This window comes from Manihot esculenta, chromosome 13, assembly GCF_001659605.2.
Source record: "Manihot esculenta cultivar AM560-2 chromosome 13, M.esculenta_v8, whole genome shotgun sequence".
NCBI classification, from domain to species: domain Eukaryota; kingdom Viridiplantae; phylum Streptophyta; class Magnoliopsida; order Malpighiales; family Euphorbiaceae; genus Manihot; species Manihot esculenta.
In genome coordinates, this window is record NC_035173.2 from 1,142,928 (window position 1) to 1,165,616 (window position 22,689).

Here is a 22,689-nt window from a genome sequence, read left to right on the forward strand (position 1 = left end):
GTTTAGCTGAGTGAGAATAATTTGTTTTGCACTCTGCTCACTAATTACCTTACAAGGATGTTTTGAGATGATCTCTCACTATCAAAAAAAATCCTACACTTTTAATTTTTATTACAATTTTACTATACTTTTAAATTATTATTAATTTTATCATAAAATTCGTCAACTCCGTCATTTTTTAATAATACAATTAAATATAATTGAAATAAAAATATACAGAGTCTAATTATAAAAAGGTCAAAAAATATATAGAATTTTTTTTACCATTACCTCTAATTTTATTTGGTATAAACTAATTTTATTTATTATTATATCTCTAAAAATATACATATATAATTTTTCTAATTTTTCAATATTATTTTAAAACAATTATTATATTTTTAATATTTATAGATTAATTTTATTTTCAAAAAAATATTAATATTCATATTCAATAATATTAATTATTTATAATATTTATATTTGTATATATATATAATAGTGGAATATGGGAAATAATGGGATTAACTAAATGTAAGTTTTTATATTCTTTTTAATAATATTTTATTATTAAATTAAATTTAAAATTCATGTAAATTTTAAATTTATAATTCCATTTATTTTAATAATGAAAGCCTTAATTTGATTGATAATGGCGTCAAAATAAAATTTACCAAAATTAGTTAATTTATAAAAAAAAATTCTAATGTGAATAAACACATTAATGTTTATTATAATAATTCTGATGCTCTAATCAATAAATAAAAAAATATAAATATGAAAAATTATTTTAAAATTTAAAAATAATAATATAAAAATTGTGTATTTTTATTTAATTTTTATATTATAAAAAAATAAAATTAATTATAATATTTTTTAAAAATTCGACATTACTAAATTTAAATTTTAAATTTTACTTATTTTAATAATGAAAAACTTAATTTGATAGGTTATAAAAAAATTTTAATATATATTAAAATAAAAGATCATAACATAATTCTATTATAATTTAAAAAGTAATAAAATATATCGTAAAATATTAAATTTAAAATAAAATCTAGGACGATCAAGATATTTTTTACATATAAATTTTAAAATTATTTTTTAATTAATAATTAAAAGTACAACGCAAATAAAAAATATAACATCTTAATTTCTATCAATATGGTAGCAAAATATGATAAAAATAATATATATGAATATTCAGTTTAAATTGAAAAAATCGATCTAATTGAATTAATTTAAAAATTCAGTTTCATTTTTTTTTTCATTTTGATTTGATTTTTAATTTTAAAAATTTTGATTATTTCAACTCGGTTCGATTTTGATATGAAAAAAATTAAAAAAATCAAATCGAACCGATTAGTGATAATAATATGTTATTTTCAATAGTATTGAGAAATTAGATCATATTAAGATTAAAATATTTTAATTAAATTTTAAAATATAAAAAATAAAAGATAAAAAATAAAAAATTTATTAAAATTAAAACCGATCAAATCGAATTGAATCAGATCGATTCGATTCAATTCGATTTCTGATCAAAATCAATTCAGTTCGATTTTTATAAATACTAAAAGTTTGATTTTTAATTTATTCAAAGAATATTGTGCATGTATGTGATTCTACTCTTGTTAAGCTTGTGTAAAATCTACTGTAATTGTGTTAAATTTCTAATCGTATAAAATATTGTATAAATTAATTCACATTTTTCTACCATTTTCGAGCAACAGAAACAATTATCAAATAGGATAGGATATTGAAAATGCTGAGAAGAGATGCTATTAATTCTCTCCCATGATCTTCATTTTACTGCAACAAATAGGATAGAATATAATATTTTGGAATTTCATGTATCAAATATTCCAGTTATTTATATGGTTGCTTATTCTGAACATTTCTATGGTAGATCCCCAGTTTGATAAAATGTCCATGATAACTTTACTAGACACAAAATTTCGAATCGGTTTGGAACTATAAACCAAACACTGGCTTACCCACATGGAAAAAAAATGATCAGCTCTAAGCACCAGTAGACCTGTGGCTTAGTAATGTTAGTAGTTTTCAAGAGTAAGAAATGCCGAATTTAAACCCTATTTGATGCCAAATATTAAATAACCAAACCAGCTCCAGACAGAAGACGCGAGGTTTGGCATGAATTGTCATGGGGAAGTAACATGAGTCGTTCATGCGTGCAAATTGCAAACCGTGAAATTATTTTAAGATGGTAATGCATACATCAATCTGATAAAATAACATAGATTGGTCGCTAAAATGCCATTGAAGAAGACTACAAAGTGCAGGAAGAAGAAAATGTTTTTTTTTTTTTTGGTTTGGCTCATGAGCAACATACAAGAGCAATGCAGAACATGACTCAGACTTGTTTACTCTCAAAATTTTTATAAATACGTGTTGTTCTTATCTTGCTCTCCTGGTAGATAATGTACACTCGAGATTATGGATTTTTTTTCTACTTCATAATCATCTTCTTGTTCTACGTATCAAGAAAAAAAGGTAATATGAGAAAAAGAAGATCAAAAGATAAAAATGGAAAGACAAGTCATATGGGGTAGACCAGCTCAAAGTTTAGCTTCCAATGCTTGTTCATGATTCTTGGTTAGAAGTAAGAACCTGGGTACTATCCATTACTGCCATCAAAACTACCTTGAGCACTTTGTCGTCGTTTTTCTCGCCAATTCTCTCCCCACATCTTAGCCTCAGCAACAGCTCGTTCTCTATCCAAGTCTCTGTTCAACATTCTAGCGGTTTCTCTCGGAGAATCTTCTTTCTCGGACCCATCCAAGTCCCATCTGCGTTCAGATCTTCCCCCTTCCTCGCTCTTCGATAACTGTCCGCCTCTCTCATCTCTATTTCTTTTCTCATCTTTATCAGCAGAACCTCGGTGGCCATGCCCAGCTGAATTAGGTTCATATGCCTGGTTTGCCAAATAAGAGAGAGCAGTGACCACATCCCCAATGAGAGGACGTGCTGCAGCCTGTTCCTGAATGCACATGGAAGCCACTGCTAGAGCCTGGTAGAGTCCCCTCATTGGATAACGCCCCTGCAATCGTGGATCTGCCAATTTCGAAAATTTCCTACGATCATTGAATAATGGACGAGCCTGCATATCCATTAAATCATTGTCCACAATTATTACAAGAGACACAACATAATGCCAAAAAGACAAGAATATAAGAGGATAGGCTATGCTACAGGTTAAGTGTGATACCCATGAGACAAGGTTCTGTTCTCCATGTGGTTGAGAGCTGTCAATGGCTTTACGTCCAGTAATCAGCTCTAAAAAGACTACCCCGAAACTGTAGACGTCAGATTTAACAGTCAATTGTCCAGTCATGGCATATTCAGGAGCACAGTATCCATAAGTGCCCATAACTCTGGTGGAAACATGTGACTTGTCTCCAGTAGGGCCAAGCTTGGCAAGCCCAAAGTCGGAAAGCTTTGGGTGAAATCCTTCATCAAGCAAAATGTTGGATGACTTGAAATCCCTGTATATAACAGGCGGATTTGCTTTATCATGCAGGTATTCCAAACCTTTAGCAGCACCTGCTGCTATCCTCATTCTTGTGTTCCAATCAAGAGGTTCTTTATCTGGTGGAAGATCTGCAAAATAACGATAAAAAAATTAGTCAGTTCTTGGCAATAAACAATAGGTAGATTTGTATAAAGCTAAGCACCAACTTAACCAAACATTTAAACCAAATCTCAAGTACGATTTTTTTTATGCTTCTTCACCTGTGCACACAAATAATATTATGGCAAAAGAGTAATACTTCCATACTCAAAAAACTTACCTGGTAAATGCAAGCTATTAGAAAAGAATCATGCAAAAATTTTCCAGGGTTATAGCTCCTTTTTTAGTCCTAAAATCAATATACATCCTCCTGTTAGCAAATGTGATGCGACTCATGAGTGGGTCTTTAGATTTATCCCAACAGAAAAGTTTTAGTGGCTGATCAATGTCAGATAACTTGAATTCGTGGCCAACAGCAACAAGCAGTTCATGTTGTTTTCATGAGAACAATTATCTAACTGAAAATATGTGCTCATGAGTTCTTTAACTGTAATATCTAGCTTCTAATATCTTGAAAATAAGGTGACAATTGTTCTAGCAAATATTTGAACTCCTCATCCCCAGTCAAGAATACTGATTTCCTTCTTTCCTGAATCTAGTTAAGATTTGTTGATGTAGGACAAAGGATATACACTTTCACAACATATGCTGAGATTCCAGTTAAGAAGTCAACTCATCTCAGTTAAAGAAACTACATCTATTTTCTTCATGTAATAGGTCAAGAATTGATATCGATATTTAATTCATGTTTAATGAAGACTACATATATGAAGTCTAAATGAAACTGTACCAAATTCCTTGAATGGGCTTCAGCTGAAAAACTTGGACAGTGCCAAAAGTTAAAGATAAGAGAATGGAAAATGAAACATAGACAAAGAGAGAGAGAAACATCCATCAGGTTTTCCATGTACAATTGTACTTCCCATCAACAGAATGAAATGCCAACAGGTTTTACTAAGTCCAATTTTGTTTTAACCAAACTTAAAAGGCAAACTTTTTAGCTAACCTAGTACAAAGATCATGCTTTCCGTGCTCCATTATCATAGAGAATCTATCTTAGAGATTTTCATTTCTTTTACTTTGAGTTCTCAGCAACATGCACCATCTTTTTTATCATACTTCAATGACTAGTATTCACCATTACAGCATGATTGATTTCTATTAAGGTCAAATAGTTGCAGAGGAACATAATGCAATTTAATAGGACAAATAAATGAAAATGGCAAAAGTGAAATCATAAGTTCAGAGATGTAGGTTAAAAAGATTACCATGAAGGTGATCTTCCAATGATCCCAAGGGCATAAATTCATAGACAAGAAGCCTTTGGTCTCCATCAGCACAATAGCCAATCAGGTTCACAAGATTAGGGTGATGTAGAAGGCTGAGCATGAGAACCTCTACTAGAAATTCCCTATTACCCTGGAGGCCATTTCTATCCAATTGTTTAACAGCAACAACCTGTAAATAAATAAAGAAAGTTAAGAGAGACCAAAATCACCTCAACTATGAAACTACTTCCCAAGCCACAGTGATGAAGTTGCTAGCTCCTATATGTACGAAAAAGAATTTCAAAATTCAAATCTTAAAGTCTATGCCTGCCAAACTTTAATAAATTTGAGCCAACCACAACAATACTCTTTGGTTACAAAAATTGTCTCCAGCTGCTCTCTTGGCTTGAAATTCAAAACATTTATAGTGAAAACAGCTGATAATAGGTGCAAAACATCAACAAGCTTAGTGCCCTAGTATGGGCATTTTTTTTTGGAAACAGTACGGGCCAATTGTTAACTACTCTAAAACTTGAAAAGAGAAAAGTCATCATCAATGATCAACTGGAATAAAGAAAGCCAAAAATCAATAGCTTCTCGTAGTGACTTTCCAGTAATGGAAGGTGGATAAAAATGTCATATTTGATCAAGAACTTTAGAATAATACAAAAATTACAGAAAAGTTTAAGAACCATGCTTATATCTCTGAGTTTTATGCTGACATTCTTTTTTGACAAAAGCTTCATGTTCAAGGGCATATGCAACCTGAGACAAAACCTCAATTCCTCATCACATATTTCATTCGAAATGGATGTTAGCAAGATGCCAAGGCAAACACCTCTATCCTCAAGATTGAAATTTGCTAGTAAAATTGGGAATCAATCACTAGAATGAAAGTTGCACCATTATATTTTCCTTTAAATGAAATGCTTTAAAAAATCATCATGAGATGTTCCGATTTAAGATTCTTGGTCTTATTGCTCTCTTGACTAGGGCAAAGATATATTCATAGATGAAAGGGGAAATGTATAGAATTGAAGCTGTCCAGAGAATTTACCTGACCAGTGCTCTCAAGACGCCCTTTATATACACGGCCAAATCCCCCTTCTCCTAAGAAAGACTCCGGCCTAAAATTTTTTGTTGCAGCTGCAAGCTCACGGAAAGTAAATATCTGAGCTGCAATATTGCCACCAGGTAATCCATCCTTTGGTAATGCTAACTCTCTTTTTGACCTACCATTGCTTCTAAGCCTATCAGCACCTGCAAATTTCACCCCATCAAAGAATTCCGTCGGAAAACTGTGATTATACTGCCAAGCAGAAGCTGAGATTGATAATTCAAGGGCATAATAAACAGTGAGGTCAATAAAATAGTTGCTTTGCAATGGCAAAGAAAATCTCAATTGAGCTATACTGGCAGTGAGATGCAAAGTTCAAAGGAATAAAGCGACTATAACTGATTTTGATTGCCATATTTAGCTAAAAATGGTTTTCCCAAGTTAGCGAAACACTCGAAGCTCTCTAAGCTTCTCATCTCCAATCAACCAGATCGACCCATTGATCAGAAGATCTCTTTTCACTAAAGAAATTGGTACCTTTATAAATTGAATCAAAATCTGGTGGGGTCTACGAGAAAGAAAAGCCTAAAATCTAAAGCTCTAACATTTTCATGAAAGCAATCCATCAAGTACCAATGACATGATAAAATGAAAAGACAATCAGAAGTACCCAGATCAGATCAAGCGATGACATGATAAATAAATAATGAGAAAATAAAAATAAAAACCAACCAGAAGATAATTTGGAAATGTTAGAAGACTCAGCAGGCAAGCTTCGCTTTCGATCATCGGATTCCTTCTGTGGATTCAGAGTCTCTTCTTCTCTCGAATCAAAACAAGGAAAACAACCCATCTCCTCAAAATCAATTTATCAAAAAATAAATAAAACAAAAAAAAAGCCTTCTCTTCTCTTCAAATCCTGAGAACTCGTAGATGCATCCAAACAAACTTGATCAAAAGCACATAATCTAAAAATCAAGTCTTTAGTCTCTTTAACAAAAATCCCATCACAAGAACTAGAAAAAGTCTGGTGGGTATAGCTTCTCTTCTTGTATGCGAAGGGTCAAAGGGCAAAGCAAAGGAATCCAAGCAGAGGAAACGACCAATAGCAATAACAGAGAAGATTAAATATAAACAGGAGATTAAAAAAAAAATAGACAGGACAATCTATCTTATGTAAGGTATAAATTGCTTGGTAGTAGTGATGCGAGAAAGGGTAAAGAAAATAAAGAAAGAAAGAGAGAGAATTGGTGGCCGTGAAACAGAAGTGGGCTTATAAAGAAGCCGAGCCGGCTGAACTTTGTCTTGGGTTTCGTTTACAACCATCACTGTAGATTACACGCTGCTTACTTTATTACATCCATTATCTTCCTCTTCTGCCCTTCTCCTCCGTTTCTTTGACCATTCATATTATTGTTCTTATTCTCACTCTGTGTGCTTTGGCTGTTTGTTTCCGAAGAAAAGGGTTTAACAGTGGATTTGACAAAAGAATGAAAATGAAAGACCGTAATTTTACATTACAGAGGATAACGCGTACGTGTCAATTGCCGGAACTGACGGAACTAATGAAGAACCATCGGTGGCCTCCTGTTCCAGCATAAATTGTGGTGGCATCTTATATGAAATCATAAATTACTCTCAAAATATCTGTAAATCAGGGAATTTCTATAATTAATTGATCTAAACGAAGTAATTTTTATTTTATTATAAAAATAAATTAAATTTCATATAAATTATATAGTTTTTCATAAATTTAAATGGATATAATTTAGATATTTATTTAATTGTTAATTCATTTTCACACTCCGTACCCGGCACGCACTAATTTAATTTCCTTTCCTTTTTGACCACGTAAGAAAAATGCTTTAAATCCCTATCTCGATTGTATAGATTTTAATCAAATTCTAGTAAAATTAATTTTATAAAAACGAGTTTCATATGAATAATAATATGCTTTTGTAATTAAATAAAATAATGAATGAGGATTCAAATAAAAGATTATGAGCGATAATTAAGTATTACCTCAAATGATGTGATGTGACAATTTATGTAAATGCTGTTTGGATTAAAACAGAAAATTGAATTTAGATAAACACATGTAATCATCACTTCTAATTCAAGTTTCAAACTTTTAGAGGTTCATAATTTAATAATTGCATTGTAAAATAATATTTATTAAATTAGTTTTTCTTGATCAATCACTTTCTCTACATTTTACCCACTAAACTTTAATAAATGTAATTGAGTTGCATGCTAAAAAAAATTGTATGAAAATCTTTTTTTTTTTAAAGTAAAATATGAATCGGGTAATGACTAAATACCTAAAATACAATTGGTAGTTTTTTTTATCTCTTTCTCATAATAAAAATAAAAAATATAAAAATTAATGGATAATGTGACTAAGTCTACGCCTTAAACATATATATATATATATATATTTTTGGTAAAAAAAATATTTTTTATATTATTAAATGGATTCCAAGAAAATGAAATTGAAACCCAAGTGGGGTGAAAATGAAATTGCAATGCCAAGTTTGCCCTTGTAAAATTTGGACCATTCGATTTGTATAATTGTGGTGATAAAGTGCCACCGACAATATTCCATGAGAAAAATTACACATTAGACTTGGTAAAACATTCTCTTTCTTTAAATTCCCATTTTTGTCTAATCTTAACCCTAAAGATTTTTGTTTCTAATATAATTGGTTTCGATTTAATTCAATTAAATAATAATTAATCTAAATTTATGAACATTTTAATCACTTAAAGAATAATTAACTTTAAAAAATATATAGTTAAATTAATTTATATATAAAATAAGAGTGAAATTCACATAAAATCTCAAAATTTATATAATTCGATCTAAATAATTTTTTTTTAATCCTGAACCACAAAATCAAAAAGGTTGTTACAAGTGATTGTGTGTGTGAATCATCCAAGAGCTACTCACTGACAGTCTAGACTCCATCAACAACAAATAAAAATGAGAAGATATTGTTGACTGAATAACAAATCCCTTTTTTTGTCTTTTATTTCTCAACTAAACTGAAAAACACTTATCCATAGAATGTATTTGTGATATCCAATGAAGTAAGGTCAAGTATAGAACACATGAGATCACAGCTCATGCCTCAACTAAAGGAAGATTCCCATTAACACAACCATTCAAGGCATGGTGCCACATCAAAATTGGATTTTTGTTTTAATCATTTTTAAATAAAAAAAGTACAAAACAAACAAAAATATTAAAAAAACTTTAATTTTTAGATACCAATTTTAGTATTTCAAATAGCTCTTATTATTATTATTTTTTTTTGAAATTATATAAAGTATGGTTTGGTTGCTGAGAATTGAAGGGAAACTTGAAAGCCCATCAAAATTGGTGACTTTCTGACAACAAGTGCCAGCTGGGAGGTAATTCTGTTTGTTCATGTAAAGTTCTGGACCTGTGTTGTCCTGCAAATCCAACCAAGTTTTTCATCTTTTTATTTATTACACCTTCTTTCCTTGAATTTTCCTGGTTTTTTAATTATTGTTTGGTTGATTTCTTGCTGGCCCTCGCGCAATGCCATAGGACATCTATTAATGCTTCAACACTTGTTTTTGGTTGCAGCTTTTATAAATTTCAATTTATTGTAACCAATTTTGCAGAAACTTTAAGATGAATATTTAATTGCTTATATCAAGTTTTTTTATATTTATATTTAAAAATTTATTCAATATAATTAGATATTAATGACGATAAAAATTGAATAAAATATTCATTATATTTTTACTTTTTTTAGTGGCTTGCCATTATGTTTCCATCTAACTTAATGCAGCAGTTACAAACTTGCAGAAGTTGTGTTGATGTCTTTAGGCCATGAGAGATATTTTTTATAGTTATTTTGCGATTATAATAGTTAGAAAATATTAAATATAATTTTAAATTAATTTTACGTTTTTTAATTAATATGTACAAAATATATTTTCACCATTTTCTTACCCATTGTTTTTTTTTTTTTTTTTTTGAGAAGTATAAAAAGGGAAATAGCTCAAAGGCCTAATGCTGTTACCCAGTAAAGTTGAGGGTGTAGATGTCTAAAGATTGAGTTTTGGGCCTCGATTTATATGGCCCACTACTAGTTTTCAAAATATGAAAATAATTTCACAAGTCTATATTTGAAATTGACATGAAAAAATAAAAAATTAATCTTTTTTTGTAATTTCATAAGCCAATATAGTACTCTAATTATTAATTTGTAATAAAATTAGAGTTTTTTTTTTTTTTGAAATAGGGGTTGGGGGAATCGAATCTTAGACCTCTCAGATTTATCAGAATACACTTTCCACCAGACTAAGTATCGGAGTGCATAAAATTAGAGTTTATATTTTATCAAGTTAGATAAAAAAAATAAATGAAAATATTTAATTAAATCTAATTTGTATTTTTAGCAAACTTGCTAATAAAGAAAGAAACATTTAATGAACAAAAATAAATAAAATGTTTTTTTTTATTAACAGCAATTTATAGATAAATAAAAATCTTTATAGTATTGAACAGGATTTTAAACAACAGATGAACATGGGAAGCACGACCTTCTTCTCAACGGTCAATGAGCTGTCCCTGTCCACCTCTTCCGATAACTAACTGTCAATAACTAAAATTACACGTTCTTTCCAGTTTCCCTCTTCTCTCCTCCAAACAAATTTTAGCATCAATCATACAAAAACTTGAAAAAAAAAAAAAAGATCAATTCTTCCTCTTCTCCTTCCCTTTCTCCATCATTCTTCATGTCTCTTCCTTCCTTCTGCAATCCCATACAGATTCTCTGTTTGATACACACAAAGGCACTGTCACCATCCTCCCATGGATGATTTTGCAGCAAATGAACCAGCTGATCCTATGGAGGAGGAGCCTGCTCCTGAACTAAGCCTCTCTCAGGTTCTGGATGATGTTGATCGGTTTCTTGAGACGTTGTCGGAGACAAAATATAATTTTAATCCACCGGAGGTTCCAAACTCTGTTGAATCGTTTTTGACAATTGTTGAAAAGAATTTGGCTAAGTGTGATTCCAAAAACCAAGAAAAAGACTTGTCATTCTATGAATGTTTAATCCGTATTTCCAGATTGACAAGTTTATTCAGCGGATTCAAAACTCATCCATTAATAGCCACTCCTCTCAATAGATCAAGCAGTGCTTTGCATCATTCGATGTCATTGTTGGACAGTGAATTTCGAACAATTCTTGAGAGTGGCATTCACAATCAAAACCAAAACAATTCTTCAGATCCCAAGACCCCAAAGGCTTCAAAACAGCCACCTTTCGGTACCCATCAACACGAAAACTCCGATCGAGGAGGCGTTCAAGAAGAAGAGTTCCCTGCTTATTCCCTAGTATCAATCTCCAAAATGAATAGAATTGCCACTGCGATGATCTCATTGGGTTACGAGAAAGAATGCTGCATGGCTTATAACATGATAAGAAATGATGTATTCAACCACGAATTGGATAAGCTTGGACTCACCCATACAAGCATTGAAGATGTGCAGAGGATGCAGTGGGAAAATCTGGAAGGAGAAATCACTGCATGGATTGACATCCTCAGCCGTTGTTACTCGGTTCTCTTCTCTCGAGAGATGAAGCTTTGCAACTCTATCTTTTCAGAATATCCATCAGTGTCCAAAAGATTATTCAGCGATGTTGCTTTTGCAGTAACCACAAGGTTTCTCAATTTCGCAGAAGCTGTTGCCTTGACGAAACAATCTGCTGAGAAACTATTCAAGTTCTTGGACATGTACGAGACCTTGACAGAAATGATTCCTGTCATTGATACTACTAATCATCCCAGGGACTTAAAAGGGGACATCTGCGCTGCCAAAAGCTTGCTCGGAGAAGCAGCCGTGAGCATTTTCAGTGACCTTGAGTATTCCATTAGAAGAGACCATACGAGAACTCCAGTTCCAAGTGGTGCAGTTCACCCCTTGACTCGCTACACCATGAATTATCTAAAATACGCCTGTGAGTATAAGGATACGTTGGAACAAGTCTTCCTTGACCACCAGAAAATGGAGGAGGGAAATGCCGGCGCCGGAAAGTGCAACCAGCCTGATGGAGAGATCACAGAAGACGCAAATGAAGATGGCAAGCCAAAAACGTCTCCTTTTTCAATGCAGCTGAACATTATAATAGATTTGCTTGATGAAAATCTTGAAATGAAATCTAAATTCTACAGAGACCCAGCGTTGCGCTACGTGTTCTTGATGAACAATGGAAGATATATTCTTCAAAAGATCAAAGGATCCACAGAGACTAACCACACAATTGGAGCAAATTGGTGTAAAAAGCGAACAACCGATCTGAGACAATACCATAAGGGATATACAAGAGAGTCATGGAGCATATTATTGCAGTGTCTGAGCCATGCAGGGTTGCTGGTACATGGGAAGGTGGTGAAGCATGTATTGAAGGAGAGATTCAAGATGTTCAACTCCATGCTTGATGAGATACACAAGACGCAGAGCACATGGATAGTGACCGATAAGCAGCTACAGTCTGAGCTACGGGTTTCGATATCGGCGGTGGTTATCCCGGCTTACCGATCATTTCTGGGGCGGTTCCAGCAGTGTTTGTCGGGGGGTAGGCAAACGGAGAAGTATGTAAAGTACCAACCGGAAGATATTGAGAAATTGATTGATGAATTGTTTGATGGAATACCCATAATCAATCGCGAGGAGATCATAATTAGTATAAACACAAAATGGAAGAAAAGAAAGAGAATCAATAGATTGGCCTTTTTTTATTGATCTGTTCATTCAATTTGTTATGTTTTTCTCAACCCTATTTCAATGTAAATTTTGTTGATTTTTATAGATTTTTCAGAAATTTGTTTAAGATATCTTTTTATTTAGATCAAGATACTGAGATCTCCTTAGCCTTCAATTTTCTTTGTCGTGATGAAACTAGTTTTTATTTTCATTCTTATGGGAAATTTTCTTTTTTTTCAATCTATAATAAAAGTAATAAATTTTATTTTTTTTCAAAATATAATAAATGGAGTTATGTTAAGAAATTTATAAATAGATTATCATACAAAAAGTGGCTTTTAATTTAATATAAATAAAGAAATAAATTTTTCTATTTTTATGAGATGATGTTAAAAGGATAAAATTTTTATTATGAACATGCCATGCCACCGGACAATAATATATTATGTGCAACTATAAATAATTGAGAAATTCTTATGAGTATAAATATATAAACAAGTCAATATATATGAATGAAATCTTATATATGCTTAAAAAAATTAATTTCATTGGATATTAAAGATTAATTACTTGATTAAATTAACAGTGCTAATGTTCTTTTAATGACTTTTTCTTTTACCATAGTTCCCCAAATTATATACTGTTTGCTTTGTTGTTTACAAGAATCCGCAACAATGCAGGCCGTCTCATGGAATTCTTGAACTTGACGATAAGCATGGCTGTTTAATGATGATGATAATGGTCACGTCACCATGCAAAAGCCATACCTTTTCAAACCCAAACATATTCCGACAGCAAGGACCAAAGCAGCCGTCTGTATAAATCTCTTTTTCTTCTACATAAAAGCCTGTAACCATGTCTCACATGAAACTAGACCTGTCCAGTCCATGTCCAGTTTCGATCGAACCAGATTAAGGATCAAGCATGGTTCCTTAAGATTATTGAACTGGTTCTTGACCAGATTTACATGAAAGTGTCGGTGGCTGTAGGTTGCATGAAAGAAAGAAAGCAGGCCAAGTAAAAAACGCATCCTGATTCTTCCTGAAACAAGTTCTTGAATTCTTGTGATACTTTTGTAGAGTAGACAAAAAACTCGTAGCCGCCTTCTACACCTGACACTTTTCTACAAGTGCACACATGATGTCTTCTATGGACATGACAATTATCGTTCTAAGCGAAAAACCATAAGCTACTCAACGCATGCGCTGCGACAACAGCAGACAAACTCATTATTATATATTATTACCATTATACCCTCCCCTACCACCACCATATATATATAAACCCCACTAACCATCTTCTTGAATTTGACCACTAACTCATCGTGAGTTTCTGAAAATTCTTCAATATGCAGTACCAGTATCAGCAGTTTGCAGAGTCATCATCTTCATGGGGTTTCTATGTGCCTCCAACGGCGGCGATAAGAGAGATGATGGGTGGTTCAGACGCATTGGAGAGGGTGGTGAGGTTGGCCTCCGAAAGTGCTGTAGTGATATTTAGTATGAGCAGCTGCTGCATGTGCCATACGGTGAAGAGGTTGTTGTGTGGGATGGGTGTGAACCCTACTGTGTATGAGCTTGACCAGGAGCCAAGAGGGAAGGATATTGAGAGAGCATTAATGAGGCTTGTTGGGAATTATTCAAATGTAGTTCCAGTGGTTTTCATTGGTGGGAAGCTTATTGGTGCTATGGATAGAGTCATGGCTTCTCATATCAATGGAACCCTAGTCCCTCTTCTCAAGGAAGCTGGAGCTCTCTGGCTCTGATTTTCTTCTTCTTTTTCTTTTTTTCTTTTATTAATTTTTGGAAAAAGAAAGCGGATATTATCTACTGTATAATATTAAATATCATGAGAGAACTGAGATTAATTATGAGGCTTCTAACTTTTGTAATTGATGGTTTATCAAGAGATATAATTGATCCATGCTGCCTTGTATATGATGTAGAGAGCATTAGCATAAAAGAGTTTTTGTTATATATGGATGAGAGAAAGTAATTAATTACTATTAATTTATTCCAGTAAAATATTAATATTTTTTTCCAATTCATATATTTAAGCAAATGCTCCTCTAAAAAAAAATTAGTGGATAGTTTTAATTTTTTTAATGATTTATTTTATCTCAGGTGAAAACCCCTAATAATGGGAAGCCTTGTTTATGGTGGTAGAAAGAAGATGTTTGAGCGGATGAAGGAGAAACACTAACTTTTGGGCTTTCAAACCACAAAGAGATCTATACACTGGGGCCCATACATTCTTCAGAATTATTACATAGGAATGTGATTGACCCAAGTTCCACTCTAATCTTCTCTTTTTTTTTTTTTAAAAGACAAAATTTATAGATCTTTATCAACCCATATGATGTGACATTTATTCTCCACTGCATACATACATCATCTACACGGTGCTTCTGGTAGCAATTCTTTTAATCTAATTACAAACACTTAATGAGAAGCAAAATGAAATTTTTTACACAGAACAAGAAACAATAATGAGTCAGCAAAGCAAGAAAAACCAGCCATCAAATTCAAAGTATACAGAACATCAATAAATTCCAATCTTCTCATCCAGCAATAATGTCCTTTTCATTACTTGTACCTGAGACAAAAAAATATGTTCTCCAAATCAGTCCTCCACTACCTGTCAATCCTCTACAGAGTTTGCAGACCAGACCCTTTCTCTTCACAGCCTTCCACAATGCCTCTTCACATGTCTTTGTTTTCTAGTGAATAAAATAAAACCATTTCTCTTCAACTACTCACGGGCTCAGTATTTGCTCAATCAATAATTCATTCACTTGTTTAAATTACCAAACTCAAGTTTAGGTGATGATCCTCTTGTAGAAGCTTCTCTCTACTTCTCCCATGGCTCCAATCTGTTTTCTTCTTCTTGTTGTTGCAACTTTTTTTGCTAACCCATTTTCATTACTTGCTCAGCCTGCAAATCCCACCTCCAGTATCAGTGTTGTTGGTGTTGTTTACTGTGATACTTGCTCCACTAATATTTTCTCTAGACACAGCTACTTCTTGCCAGGTATTGGCCTAACAGTGAAGCTCTATTATGCATTACAATCAGAAAAAAAAAAAAAAAAAAGGAAAGCTAAAACTTTTTTCATTGTTATTGGTTTCAGGTGTGGATGTTCATGTCCAGTGCAAATTCAAAGCAGAGTCACCTAAAACAGCAGAGCAGATAAACTTCTCAGTGAACAGAACAACAGACAGATATGGGATATATAAACTGGAAGTACCACAAGTTGAAGGTGTTGATTGTGTAGATGGCTCAGCAATTGAATCTTTATGCCAGGCAAGTGTAATTAGCAGCTCATCTTCAGCTTGCGATGTTCCTGGTTTAAAGACAACAGCTAATGAGGTATCTGTCAAGTCGAAGCAAGATAATCACTGCATTTACAGCTTGAATGCATTAAGTTTCAGGCCAGCCAAAAGAAATGATATCTTGTGTGGAAATTAAAGCCATGAGTTGCCAAGTTCCTGCAATTCTTCAATGGCCAAGAACTTGGATAGACCTCAGAATCAAAACCCATAATAGATTTCTTCATTTATCATCTCAAACTGGTTTGTATTTGATATGTTATTGTATTGAAAAAACAGATGGGTATAGAAATATAAGTGGATTCCCTTGATAAGATCATTATAGCTATCTATTATACTCTTTGCAAAAAATGATAGATTGTACCCAAATGCAAAAATTTAATGAAATTAGAAATAACAACAGAACAGGAAACTCAAATGATGGCAAGTTGCTAATCCAAATAAAGATCTGACATGTTGGCAGTTTGCTATTTAAGACAAGCTTCCAGGATACAGCAACAAAGTAGATACCTTTAAAATTTTGACATGAGATTCTTAGCTGTTCTGCAGGAGAATTGACAAGAGATATTGTTCGAATTGGAGTTAGATTGGTCGCAAATCTGGGCAAACGACACCTGTTTAACAGAAAATAGACATTTATCAAACATTTCAACAAAGTGGAAATTACATTAAGGTATTGAAGTATTAGATATGTGATTAAAGGGGGAAATGTTACCATTGATTAGAAATGAAAGCAACTTGCACTTTGGATACGACGTCGTACTACAGTTTTCAGGGCCCTGAATTTGAACTGATGTAACCCAGAATGTCTTATCTGTTGATCTTGGACGGATCAAAAGTTAAAAGTGTATATCTCCATAATTGAGCCATTTCTGGTTTTTCAAAATCTAAAAAGAGAGAATCAGATTTTATTGTGATGAATGAAATTAATTAAAAAAAAACATTTAATTGTTTTGAATTTTTCAGAAGTAATTAAATATGTTAAATTTGAAAGAAATTACATAAATTATGTGCAAAATTTTTAATATAATAACCTCTAATTGATTTCAAACCAAGGCCTCATAACCTTATAGACATTACATGCCACTTAGCTAAAGCTGATTAATAAAATACCTATTTACTCAATTATTAGTTATGGCATAGTCAATAATTTAATTACAATTTAATAGGATTTTTTTAAAAAAATTTATTGGTTATTTTCCTATATTTATTATTAATTTTTTAAAACTCATAGCTGCTTATCAAGCAATGCATTTTCAAATTTATTTTTTATTACGAAGACCGGATTAGATAAATAGATTTGAACTAAGCTTTTTTATGCATGGAATAATTCAAACAACTGTTTTTAAATTAATTAATTAACAAATTAAAATATTAATATATAGTTGAATTGAAAAATCAACAAAGTAATTAATTATAGTTTGTAATGTATTGATTGTAGAAGATACAACGAGATTCTGATGAATCCAACTTTAATAAGAAGTATTACGCCACATATCATGAAGTCAATTTCTATTTCCACAATCTTTTTTCACATTTTCAAAATTAAGCAATAAAGTCAATTTCTTTTTTTTTAAATCTTCTTTGGAATTATTAAATACTGATTACTGCTGGATTTCTCCACCCCGGTTTGAGACCAGACCCATAACGACAGCCCATTACTTGGAGACCCTCAAGTCTCCCACATGAACCAGGTCCAGCCCGCTCAGCCTTAAGACCGGACTCCATCCAGATTTCTCAATCAGGCCGGCCCAGCCTTTTCGGCCCAATGATCATATCTCCTCTAGGCTCAGCCTTAATCTCATCTTCCAGCCCAGCCCGGAAGAAGGAAGGTGGCCAGCCCATCCGCCTGATGGGTCCATCCGCATGCGTGCCAGATGAGAATTAAATGGCCGTTACGCATGGAACAGAGACCTGATACTCTCGTACGTCTGTATCAGTATGGCAAAGACAGGTGGCCCAATGGAAGTAAGGCCATGACACATCCCTGGCAGACAAAGAAAAAGAATAAAAGGAGAGAAACACTCTCCTCTTAGACCAAGTTTTTCCAAGCTTTGAGAACCCTTGTAAAACCCTATTTTCTGGATCTCAAATCATCAATTGGTGTCGTCTATGGGAACAAAAGAGATCTTTTCATCGCCGGAGTTCCACTCTTAGAACACTCACTAAGATCCACAATGGCTAACTATAACGAAAACAACATTCCTAATACCCCTAACGATCTGAGCTCTGTTCAGGAGGGGCAACAGTTCTCTTTCTCCAGCCCCATGACTCCCAACAACCAAACACCGATCCCCTTTAGCTCCTTGCAGAACCCGGCAGGAAACGCACCCGAAGTTACCTTATCCAACCAGGATCTCCAAGCTATGACCCTTCAACTATAAAACACAGCTCACTGGTTGGGGCAGATGATGCAGTAAAGGGGACTCAATACCCCAATGAACGTGTTGCCGGTGATAGAAGAACCCCAAACCAACGAGCCCCATCCTACCTTCAACCATCCTCAAACAAACAGCAGAGAAACTGGAGAAAGGAAAATAGTCGGGGGAGAAGAAGAACCAGAGGCTAGAGTTCATGGAAGAAGGGTGAGGGAGTTGATAGAGAACGATGGGGCAGATAGTTATTCTGCCGGGACAACTAGAAGGACGGGAAGTGAAGCCTAGGAGGAGGAATACCGTCTGGAGAAGAGACCCAGACAGGAGGAAGAAAGTGTAGATCAAAAGCTGCAGAGAATGAGGGAGCAGCTCTTGGTCGAGCTGGGGGCGAAGGACCCCAACCAAGCTCTCTTGCCTACCTCTTCACCCTTCTCGAAATGGGTGCAGCAAGAGACTGTACCGAAGAAGTTTATGATGTCACCTATGGCAGCATATGACGAAGCTGGCAACCCGAGGGAGCATGTCCTCAACTATAAGACTTTCATGGAGTTGCAGACTTTATCAGATGCCTTGATGTGCAAGGTATTCCCAACGACGCTCTCAGGACCAGCCCATCCGCCTGGTGGGTCATCCGCAAGCGTACCAGAGGAGAATTAAATAGCCGTTACGCATGGAACAGAGACCTGATACTCTCATACGTTCGTATCAGTATGGCAGAGACAGATGGCCCAATGGAAGTAAGGCCATGACACGTTCCTGGCAGACAAAGAAAAAGAATAAAAGGAGAGAAACACTCTCCTCTCAGATCGAGTTTTTCCAAGTTTTGAGAATTCGTGTAAAACTCTATTTTCTAGATCTCTAATTATCAAATACCATTTATTTACAAATTAATCTAACATAATTAAAATTACATTTTCCCTTTTTTTCCAACGGTGAGAATAAATGAAACCCACTAATTTAATGGGAGGTTAAGTAGCTAGCTAGGTCCACTATCATTTCATTCAGCCATGAAGAGAAAGCACTTAATCATCTAATAATTCACTTTTTAAAGTTAATAGAAAAAAATAAACAAAATTCTTCATGAGATGCCACAAAATATTACAAGACCCTAACAAAAGTAAGACCTGCGCCTCCACTTCCATGATTATGGTGACATTTCTATATCTAGATGAAACTGCCACTTGTTTAGCCTCTTCTTCATGCCATTGCAAGGACGTATCAAGTAGGCTTTTATCCAATTAATTGATTAATTAAAAGATAAATACAATGTAAAATAAGAGGTAGACCTTTCACATTGAAGTGGGCTCTTTACTTAATTATTGTTTAAATAGAGAATGCTTCTCCAATTGGGCTTTATATATACTGGCCAATTGCATCATCTCTTTCGCCTATGTTTGTCCTCTCTTCAAGAATAATTGCAGCACCCAATTCAGAGCTTCTCTCTTCTTCTTCTTCTTCTTCTCTTTCTGAAAATTCTTATTTGTTCTTGGTTTGTTTTCTATCATTACTTTGCGTGATCTCAAGTTTCTCTGCTTATTTTGATAGATACATGAGCTAGCTCAACAATAAGGCCAAGCATGAAGGTCATGTTTCACTTGGTTTATGATAGAGGATAATTTGTTCATATTAGGCGTTCTTTTCTTTTCTTTTCTCTTTTGTTGTAGTTGTGTGTTTTTTTCCAAGTTAAAGATATATATATATATATATATATAGTGAATGGAAGTGAGTACAGGAAAAGGAAGGAAATCAAATTTGATCATCCAAACATGGGAGAGATGCAAATCCTTGGGACGCAACAGCAAGAAAACATCAACAATCGTTCGTTCTTTAACACATAAGAGCAAATCATGGCCACGGCTTCACGCTTCAATGGTAGAAGATGATGAGAAAAACTCAAGAAAGAAGAGACAAGTAGCTCCTGAAGGATGCTTCTCAGTTTACGTTGGAGCCCAGAAACAAAGATTTGTAATAAAGACTGAATATGCAAATCACCCACTTTTCAAGATCCTACTTGAAGAAGCAGAATCAGAATATGGTTACAACTCAGAAGGCCCTCTTGAACTCCCATGCAACGTTGACCTCTTCTACAAGATGCTTATGGCTATGGATGAAGATCTTAGCCAGGAAACGAATCCTCGGGGATGTGGTTTCTCCTCCTCATCCGCTTATCGCCGTCGCAAGCCCGCTCGAATGATTGCTATGAATAAGTTCTGAAAGCTGAGGAATATACTTTTTGTTTTGTTTTTTCACCTTAATTAAAAAAGGTCCAAAGAAGAAAAGGGCATTTTAATTTTTGGCCTTAATTTGTTAAATAATATTGTAGGTATGGTGATCAAGGTCTTGTATACATGATAAGCCAAAAAGGCCACTCCAGTATCACTAAGTTTATTAATAGTTCCTGTAATAGTCTTTCAAAATAATAAAATTTCAAATTGCAGCTATATTATTAAGAAAATAATTTATATTTAAAAAATATTTTTATTAATAAATTTATATATATAAATTTTTTACTATAATTTTTAAAATACAAAAAAATTATTCTTTCTTTTTAATAGCGGGAGTGATTTTTTTAAAAATAATTTAATATTTTGTTCAAACACAAATAACTATTTCATTTGCTAAGACTCGTTTAGCGTGATAATAAGATATATGGGTCCCACTCCGAAGGTCTTTGGATCAATTTTCGCTGGCTGTAATTTGGCCGTAATAAAACTTTAAATGATGTATACATAGTGAAAAAAAAAAAAAACAGTAATTAAATTATTGATAGAATAGAATTTGCTGTCAAGATATAATTAGTTATTTAGCGACGTGTACATTAATTTATTGATTAAATGTGAAACAATGGTCACATCGATGAATTTTATTTTGGAAATGATAGAGATCAAATCTATAAAATTATTGTGCGTAAATATTACTGAAGAATATAGAATAAATGATTTTATCAGTTAAATATTCTTTTTTTTTGCATAAAATTAAAAAATAAGTTAAATTGAATTTTTTTAATAAATACATAATTGAAAGTAATAATTAATTATTTAGTATTGAAGAAGAAAATAGTTACTTAAAACCAAAATTTGATTTGACATTTAGAAGGTAGACGAAGAAATGGGTAAGCATTGGGCAGAGCTTAAACAAATAGAAAAGAAAAGGCAGCTGGAGCTGGAGCTGGAGCTGGTAGAATATGGCTATTCATGATGTGGATTTAGTACTTATTACAAATTTTAAAAAGAAAAGTAGATTGCTGATACAAATATTTTTGGGAATTTAATTAAGTTTCCTTATTCCTTTCAAAAAAAAGTTTCCTTATTTAATTTATTTATTGGTTTGAAATTAAACTATTTTTTTAAAATTTTACATTTCCTTATATATATATCATAAGTAATTTTTATTTATCATTATGGTTCTATTCAATAATATTAATTTTATAGTAGTTGTTAACTATTTTAATAAATAATTATTTAATTAATAATTAATTAAATATTATAAAAATTATTTTTTATAATATTATTATCACAATTATGGCTGAATTAAAATATTAAATATTATTTTAAAAATCGTTGCTAAATAAAATTCAAAAAATAAGCATTTATATAATGAAAAATAAAAAAAATAAAATTTTTGATATTTTTACTATTTCATTTAATATAAAAACTAAAAAAAATAAATTATTAAAATACTTAAATGCTTGCATATATTTTTTTTATTATTTTGGTAAAAAAAATAATAGATATTTCTTTTTTGGAGGTAAATTGTATTTCTTAATTATTCCAATACTCCATTTAACAGTGTAGAAGTAATCAAATTTTTATTTTTTTATTTGCTCTCTTTCTTAACAATTTTTTTTTTATTTTTCATGAACAATTAAGATTCAAATAAAGGATTAATAACAAAGATATATTCATTTATCTAATTGATTTATTATTTTTAATTTCTATTTTATAGCAAATAAAATTTAAAATTGATAATGCTTAAATTGAAAATGTTATGTTTGGTTTTTTATTCAAGTCAAATAGATAACAACCTTTTTCAATTAAGAGAAAAAATAAATTTCATTCAATAAATAAATAATATATTTTGTTTTTCTCTCATCTTCTTTCTTTGGGTCATGATGGATTATTTTTACAAGTAAAATTGAAGCTGATTAGATTTTGATTAAAATTAAAATATTCAAATTGAAGAGATATTTTACAAATTATTTATATTACTTTTTCTATGTGTAATGATTTTAAAAATTAATATGTTAGTGTTTACTTTTTTTATGCACTTTATTTTAAAATAATGATTTTTTTTAGAACAAAAGAAGAAAAAGAGGAAGGAAAATTTTGAAGCGATGCAGGGAAG

The 22,689-nt window shown here is 32.4% G+C and overlaps 5 protein-coding genes and 1 long non-coding RNA gene across 7 annotated transcripts; 4 read left to right on the forward strand and 2 right to left on the reverse strand.

The window, feature by feature from the left end:
• Positions 1-2,224: 2,224 nt before the first annotated feature.
• LOC110629810 (serine/threonine-protein kinase PBS1) lies at positions 2,225-7,440 on the reverse strand. 2 transcript variants are annotated; one of them, XM_043949617.1, is made up of 5 exons: positions 6,629-7,440; positions 5,897-6,162; positions 4,840-5,029; positions 3,209-3,600; positions 2,225-3,100 (listed from the first exon to the last, which is right to left on the reverse strand). In XM_043949617.1, exons 1-5 carry the CDS (start codon positions 6,747-6,749, stop codon positions 2,618-2,620), a joined length of 1,452 nt encoding a protein of 483 aa, XP_043805552.1. In that variant the 5' UTR covers positions 6,750-7,440; the 3' UTR covers positions 2,225-2,617. The 2 variants fall into 2 exon arrangements, with proteins under 2 accessions (XP_043805552.1, XP_021632646.1); XM_021776954.2 differs by having other exon boundaries at positions 5,897-6,099; positions 6,629-7,433.
• A 2,968-nt stretch (positions 7,441-10,408) lies between these two features.
• LOC110629809 (exocyst complex component EXO70B1) lies at positions 10,409-12,705 on the forward strand. The gene has a single exon (XM_021776953.2). The coding sequence runs from the start codon at positions 10,746-10,748 to the stop codon at positions 12,681-12,683; it is 1,938 nt and encodes a 645-aa protein (XP_021632645.1). The 5' UTR covers positions 10,409-10,745; the 3' UTR covers positions 12,684-12,705.
• A 1,257-nt stretch (positions 12,706-13,962) lies between these two features.
• Positions 13,963-14,567, forward strand: LOC110629644 (glutaredoxin-C1). The gene has a single exon (XM_021776711.2). It carries the CDS (start codon positions 13,993-13,995, stop codon positions 14,407-14,409), a length of 417 nt encoding a protein of 138 aa, XP_021632403.1. The 5' UTR covers positions 13,963-13,992; the 3' UTR covers positions 14,410-14,567.
• A 568-nt stretch (positions 14,568-15,135) lies between these two features.
• LOC110629645 lies at positions 15,136-16,646 on the reverse strand. Its single transcript, XR_006348200.1, has 2 exons — positions 16,481-16,646; positions 15,136-15,984 (listed from the first exon to the last, which is right to left on the reverse strand). It is a non-coding gene; the product is annotated as an uncharacterized LOC110629645 (long non-coding RNA).
• On the forward strand, positions 15,487-16,289 carry LOC110629643 (major pollen allergen Lig v 1). The gene is made up of 2 exons (XM_021776710.2): positions 15,487-15,674; positions 15,772-16,289. The coding sequence occupies exons 1-2, from the start codon at positions 15,506-15,508 to the stop codon at positions 16,107-16,109; spliced, it is 507 nt and encodes a 168-aa protein (XP_021632402.1). The 5' UTR covers positions 15,487-15,505; the 3' UTR covers positions 16,110-16,289.
• Positions 16,647-20,047: 3,401 nt separating the features above from the next.
• Positions 20,048-20,786, forward strand: LOC110629707 (auxin-responsive protein SAUR36). The gene has a single exon (XM_021776797.1). The coding sequence runs from the start codon at positions 20,062-20,064 to the stop codon at positions 20,557-20,559; it is 498 nt and encodes a 165-aa protein (XP_021632489.1). The 5' UTR covers positions 20,048-20,061; the 3' UTR covers positions 20,560-20,786.
• Positions 20,787-22,689: the final 1,903 nt, after the last annotated feature.